The sequence below is a fragment of the Nematolebias whitei genome, chromosome 8, assembly GCF_014905685.2.
Source record: "Nematolebias whitei isolate Nwh7 chromosome 8, NemWhi1, whole genome shotgun sequence".
NCBI lineage: Eukaryota > Metazoa > Chordata > Actinopteri > Cyprinodontiformes > Rivulidae > Nematolebias > Nematolebias whitei.
The window spans coordinates 42,176,863-42,184,171 of NC_056505.1; the positions used below are offsets into that span (position 1 = coordinate 42,176,863).

General features: G+C 39.9%; 1 protein-coding gene across 1 annotated transcript in view; it reads left to right on the forward strand.

Annotated features, from left to right (window-relative positions):
* cacna1ba (calcium channel, voltage-dependent, N type, alpha 1B subunit, a) overlaps positions 1-7,309 on the forward strand; it is a 668,325-nt gene that overhangs the window by 111,582 nt on the left and 549,434 nt on the right. The window contains exon 4 of the mRNA XM_037680745.1: positions 4,189-4,280. Within this exon, the coding sequence (XP_037536673.1) occupies positions 4,189-4,280 (92 nt within the window). The remainder of the gene's footprint in view (positions 1-4,188; positions 4,281-7,309) is intronic.

Sequence of the window (7,309 nt, forward strand, 5' to 3'; positions counted from 1 at the left end):
GATATTCAAATTTTTTGGAAAGGGTCTGTATGTATATATATATATATATATATATATATATATATATATATATATATATATATATATATATATATATATATACACATACACATATATATACTGTATGTCAATATGACAGTATTTAGCCCTGTGGCCTACCAGCAGGTTGTGGGGGGGATGTTGTCAATATGACATTCTTTATTGCTTTTACAATGCCTTCATATTATCTACAGTGACCTCCTCCAAATGTGGGTGGAAACATTTGATGGGGTGAACAGAGTACAATTAAAGACTTAAAGGTCTTAACTTCATGGACAACTTCTCCTGCTGTGATTCCTAAAAGGATTGCACTGATAAACGCCAGGTCACTGGCTAATAAAACATTTATCTTGAAGGACTTTTTCTCCCCCACCGGTCTGGACTTCCTCTGCGTGACTGAGACGTGGCTCTCCTGTGGTGAGTTCATGGCCCTGTCGGAAATTTTACCAACAGACTGTTCTTATTTTAATGCTCCGAGAATATCAGGCAAAGGTGGTGAATTATTAACTATTTTCAAAAAACGTTGGAACTGCAAACTGGTACAGATACCAGCTAATTTTTTGAGCTTCGAACTGCTGTGTTTTGAAGTGGGCCATTCAAATCCAGTTTTTTTCTGCTGTGTTTTACAGGCCACCAAAATATAATTAGGACTTCATGGCTGAACTCTCAGATTTTTTAAATTTGGATTCTGCTCAGATATGATCGGGCTTTGATTCTGGGATATTTTAATATACATGTCTGTTGCCCTGAAAAGCCGCTGACTCAGGACTTTCTAGATCTGATCCAGTCTCTGAATTTTGTACAAAATGTTGCAGGACCAACTCACCAGCATGGCCACACACTGGATTTAATGTTAACCTATGGTTTATCTGTTTATGAGTTAGAAATTGGGGATGCGGTTTTCTCCGACCGCAAACCCATTTCTTTCAACACTTATTTTGTCAACAAGTCCAAACCCCCTCCAGCCAGGCCTTGTCGAATATTTAACCCTTCCACTGTTACGCTCTTTTCCTCGGCTTTTACTAAAAACTCTCTCTCAGTCTCTGAATCCTCTTCCATCAATACCCATGAGCACATGAGCACTGTACATCAAGAGACCTGTGCTAAGGTTCTTGACCTAGTTGCACCATTAAAAAAAAATTAGCATCCAAAGCGCACTCCACACCCTGGATGAATGAGATCACTCGCGCAGCCAAATGTCAGTGCAGGAAAGCCGAACGTAAATGGAAGAAGGACAAACTTCACGTTTCTTTTATCATGCTAAAAACATGTTTCAAAGAGTACCAGGCCAATGTTAAATAAGAAAAACACAAATATATCTCCCAAATCATCGCCTCAAAACAGCCACAATCCCCGCGTTCTTTTCAACACCATTAACTCCATTTTAACCCTGCCGCAGTCTGCCAACTGGGAGGCCTCTGCAGTTACGTGTGACGACTTTGCCAGTTTCTTTGTTAAAAAGGTTGAGTCGATCAGGTCACTGATTCCTCACACCACAGCTAACCCCTCTGTCTTTGTCCCCTCCACACCAGTCTTTAACCAGTTTGAACCCATTTCCCTCTCATTTCTAAATGACATCATTGGTCATATGAAACCCTCAGGTTCCCCTACTGACCCCATCCCTGCATAGTTTTTTGAACAAGTCCTACCCTCCATTGGACCCTCTGTTCTTGACATTATAAACAGCAGTATGGCTACAGGTATAGTTCCTGATGCTTTTAAACATGCAGTGGTAACTCCTTTAATAAAAAAACCTGGACTTGACCCTTTAACCTGCTCAAACTTCAGACCCATCTCCAAACTTCCCTTTCTTTCTAAGATCCTGGAGAAAATAGTTTTCACTCAATTAAACGAGTTCTTGAGTGAAAATTCTATTCTTGAGATCTTTCAGTCCGGCTTTAAGAAATTACACAGCACTGAAACACCCTTAGTTAGGGTCTGCAACGACATTCTTCTGGCAAATGACTCTGGTCAGTCTGTAGTCCTGGTACTCCTTGACCTTACTGCTGCATTTGATACTGTGGACCACATTATCCTTTTATCCCAGCTTGAACACTGGGTAGGGATTACTGGTGCAGCGTTAAGCCCCCAGTATACTGCTGCGTACGTCCGTTCACGCGTACATACTCATGTACTGTACGCGGAGGGTTCAGACTTTGTACTCCAGCGTACACCCCGAGCAGCTGCAGAGCAGCTTCACAGACAAGGAGCGTTTACCTTAGGGACAAATTGACGTCGCCGATTGGTCATTTGCTGATATGCCTACTGGATTGATTGACAGGTCAGAAAAAAGAAAAAAAGCGAGCGCTGGCAGCCTCAGCTGCAGCGGTGTTCTGTGTTTATATGTTGTTAATAAAAAGATCTTAAAAAAAAAAAAAACAGAGCGCTGGCTCTACAGCCCACACATCTGACCAGCCCACCAGGAAATCTCCAGACCTTCCTGCAGCCATGCTGGACCTGATTTTAATTCGCTCGTGACAAATTCCTTCATTTCTCACCATTTCAGTCATGGCATCAACGGAGGAGGAAGAGATCACTCGCCTCTTGGCAAAAAAAACAAAAGAAAAGGCCAGATCAGAGATGAAGAAGGGGAATTTAATACATTGGTGTCGCATACAAAACAGTCTGTCGCTGGGCAGTTTATTGTGCGACACCACGTACGCGTATGCGGTCGTAAAAATTAAAGCTTTGCACGGACATGCCCTGAGGGGTACGCTCGTATCTCTGCGTACGTACGTGCGTACCTCTGCGTATGGACGTACGCAGCAGTATACTGGGGGCTTTAGAATGGTTCCATTCATACCTGAGCGACAGGAGTGTCTGTGTTACTTTTGCTAACTCTCTATCTACTTCAGTGCCTCTTTCCTGTGGGGTCCCGCAAGGCTCCATTCTTGGACCCCTTCTGTTTTCATTGTATCTCCTCCCCTTAGGGTCTATCCTGAGGAAACATGGTCTTTCCTTTCATTGTTATGCTGATGACTCTCAGATTTATCTGCCGTTAACACCTAACAGTTCCTCCTCCATTCGCCCTTTGTTAAAATGTCCTGATGACATCAAGACTTGGATGGCTGCAAACTTTTTGAGTTTTAATGATCAGATGACTGAGGTAATTGTGTTTAACCCTAGCTCTGCCACTGTCACTGATCCTGCAACTCTGGACTCCCTTCAGCCATATCTAAAACAGTCTGTTACCAATCTCGGGATAGTTTTAGACTCGGACTTTAAGTTTAATAAGCAGATAAATTCTGTTCTTCAAAAAAGCTTCTTTCAGCTAAGGCAGATAGCTAAGCTCAAGTCCGTGCTGTCCAGATGCGACCTTGAAAAATTAGTCCATGCATTTATTACAACTCGACTGGACTACTGTAACTCGCTTTATGCTGGGATCAGTCAGGTCTCTCTCTCACGTCTTCAGCTTGTCCAAAATGTTGCAGCTCGGCTACTAACAGGAACTCGCAGGTTTGAGCACATTACTCCAGTTCTGTCCTCTCTTCACTGGCTTCCTGTGCGTGTCAGAATTGATTTTAAGATTCTTCTGCTGACATTTAAGTGTGTTAATGGCCTTGCACCCTCATATCTCTCCGACCTCCTTCATCCTTATACTCCTTCTCGGGCCTTGAGATCTTCAGACCAGCTGCTTTTGGCCATACCTAAAACCAGGCTGAAGCTCAGAGGAGATCGGGCGTTTTCAGTCATGGGCCCTAAACTTTGGAACAATCTGCCCATCAACATTCGACAGGCCACCTCAGTCTCTACTTTGAAATCTCTCCTCAAAATACATCTGTACTCTCTGGCATTTAACACAGTGTGATCTCATTTGGTATTTTGTTGTTGATGATTGTGTTCATCCATTTTGCTTTTACTCCCTGACATTTAACGCAGGGTGATTTGATTTAGTATTTCATTGTTTCTCATTATATTTCATGTTTTTATGCTTTTATTCATGTTGCTGTAATATCTTGTTATTAATATTTGATCCTGTTGTAGTTAACAGCTAGCTCACTACACTGTGGTCTTTTTTGGTAAGCACTTTGATAACAGTTACTGTTTTAAATGTGCTATATAAATAAATGTGACTTGACTTGACTTAAAAAATAAAATAAATGTGCAGCTGTCCGTGTTCCTGACTCAGTGGTGTTCTTGTGTGTGCAGGATTTTGGCCACAGTGGGGGCTGACTTTGATCTGAGAACGCTGAGAGCCGTAAGAGTACTGCGGCCCCTCAAACTTGTGTCTGGTATTCCAAGTAAGTTGTCCAATAACACCTGAAACAAACAAGCCCATGGTTTCCCTGTTTATAGTTTATTGCACGTTTATTTATTTATTTTTCATAATTGAGCTAATTTTATGAGAGTGGTGGTGCAAAGTTTAGAGAAGGTGGGCCTGTGATCGGAAAGTTGCCGGTTCAACTCCCTGTACTGACAACATCAAAATGTGGGTGGGAAAGGTGAAGCACCCACACCTACCTCCACCCTCGCACCAATCTGGGCATTTGGTCAAGGCCCTTAACCCCCACCATCTGCTCCCCCGGGTGCCTTAGATGGCAGCTCTCTGCTCCACAAAGAGGACTGTCGTAGCTCGATGGTCTGTGGTTGTATCAGGAATATGGAGAGCCATTTCATTCAAAATTAAATGAATGAATAGTGTTACTTTATATATATATATATATATATATATATATATATATATATATATATATATATATAATTATTCCATTAAATAAATGTTCCCATCAAAGAAAACATTTAGATAGCATAAGATAGGATAAAGATAGATAGGATAAAGCACTGATTAGTCTCTTTAGAATGATTTGTTGAATTAGCTTTGAAGTGATCTAGTAGAGTGCTGTATGAATGGGTAAATGAGGCACAGATTGTGTTGTAAAGCGCTTTGAGTATCTCGATAAGAAAGAAAGGCGCTTTATAAGTACAGTCCATTTGCCATTTACAAGCCCCGCCCCACAGAGAAAGCCCACCCCCTCATTTGAATATAATAACATGAAATAAAATGTGCTTAAAATGAAAAACGGGGTTAAAAAATAAAAGTCCCTGAAATATGTAAAGTAGCGTTACAAAGTAAAAGTATAAAAAAAAATGAAACTCCATTATTAAATAAATAAATAATTAAACCTTGAAAAAAATAAAAATAAATCTTGAAATAAATAAAATTAAAATTTGAAATAAATAAAAAATAAATCTTGGAAAATACTAAACATTTCTATTTAAATGTTTTATTTCATGGGGACATTTATTTATTTAATGGAATATTTATGAATAATTTTAAAATAACACTATTTATTTATTTATTTGTTTAATTTAGAATAAAATGACTCTCCATACAGGAAGGGCATCCGGTGTAAAAACAATCACCAAGTCTTCATGCAAGTTAATTCGCTGTGGTGACCCCTGAAGAAGGGAGCAGCCAGAAGAAGATAACTGAGCTAGTTCTACATAGGTGGTGGTATTTAAACCATCATCTATAAAATGTTCAGATTAGTGATTTTAGTATTTTTGTGTAACTTGTGTACCTATTGACCTATTTAAGATTATTTACAAAAATATCCTCAGACATTTAGATATTTTAATTTGCTTTAAAACTATTGTTCTGAGTTACAGCGTACTGTCTTTACTTTGGTCCTTTTATCCTACTTTAAGCTTTTAGCTCTTTTCTTATTATATTTAGTCTTCAGATACAGCTTAACAAAGTTTGGTTTTGCTACATTTAGCCTTTGGCTATAGTGTGTCTCTTTTTATTTCATAGAACAGTTTTAATCATCCATCCATCCATTATCTTTAACCGCTTATTCCATTTTTGGGTCACGGGAGTCACCGGTGCCCATGTCCAGCAATCACTGGGCGAAGGGCGGGGTACACCCTGGACGGGTCGCAAGTCCATCGGGCCACATAGAGACAAACGAGACAAACAACCATTCACGCTCTCACTATTCACATCCCTGTCACCTAGGGACAATTTAAAGTTACCAATCAGCCTAACATGCATGTTTTTGGTCTGTGGGAGGAAACCGGAGTGCCCGGAGAAAACCCACGCATGCACGTAGAGAACATGCAAACTCCACCCAGAAAGGCCCCTGGACCGGGGTTTGAACCAAGGACCTGCTCACTGAGAGGCAGCAGCTCTACCAATTGTGCCACCATGCTGCCCCAGTTTTAATCATTTTAACTTTATTATTTTGCTGATTTGAGCTTCCGTTCCACTTCTTTTTACTTCTTCATTCAACACTTTAGTGAATTAATTTTCCATCAAGCTTTCCCAAATTATCTATCAATCATTTGTTACTTGTTATTACAAAATAAAATGTTATACAAAGTCTTTTTATTAAATGTTTATTAAATGCTGATATGTATATTCACCTAGTTCATCAAACTCTCTTTAGTTTTTAATCATGGCATTTTATATGGATGAAAAGAAAAGTAGTGTGTTTTTAGAGTTTTATATACAATGCAAAAATTACCATATAATCAACATCCAATCACCTAGATTACAAAATGCCATGAGCACAAAATGTTTTAATTGTTTTCATGTTGAATTTCAGTCAAGTTAAAGTAGTCCCTCGCTACTTCGCGGTTCTTTTTTTTGTTCTTTGGGGCGGCTGTGGCTGAGTGGTTAGAGCAGTTGTCCTCCAATGTGAGAGTTGTGGGTTCGAATCCACCAGCAGTCACATGCCAAAGTGTCCCTGGGCAAGACACTGAACCCCTCATAGCCTCTGATGTGTGTCCCATCAGTGTATGAATGTGATCTAAAGCACTGATTAGTCTCTTTAAAATGATTTGTTCAATTAGATTTGTAAAGATCTAGTAGAGTGCTGTATGAATGGGTAAATGCGGACACAGATTGTAGTGTAAAGAGCTTTGAGTATCTTGAAATAAGATAGAAAGGCGCTATATAAGTACAGTCCATTTACCATTCTTTTTTTGTTGACTTGCTCTTTTGCAGTTTTTCAAAGTAAGAATGGACATGACTCATAACTGGCTGATTGATGGATGAGCTGCACAATCAGCATGGATTTTTTTATTGAAAATAAATTATTGTAAATGATTTAGCACCTGTGTGCAGCCCACAGCTGTGGGAGAAGTTTCCTCCTGCAGCTGATCAGCTGATCTCCGTGCAGAGCGAAGAAGTGGGCATGGCCGAGAGTGCAGCCGGAGGCAGGGAGCTGAAATCATGACAAGCTGTGCTCTTTTAGAGCGTTTAGAGTTAAGAAACATTGAATATTTCAAGAGTGTGGCAAGGGTTTAAAACGCCTTTATATATATA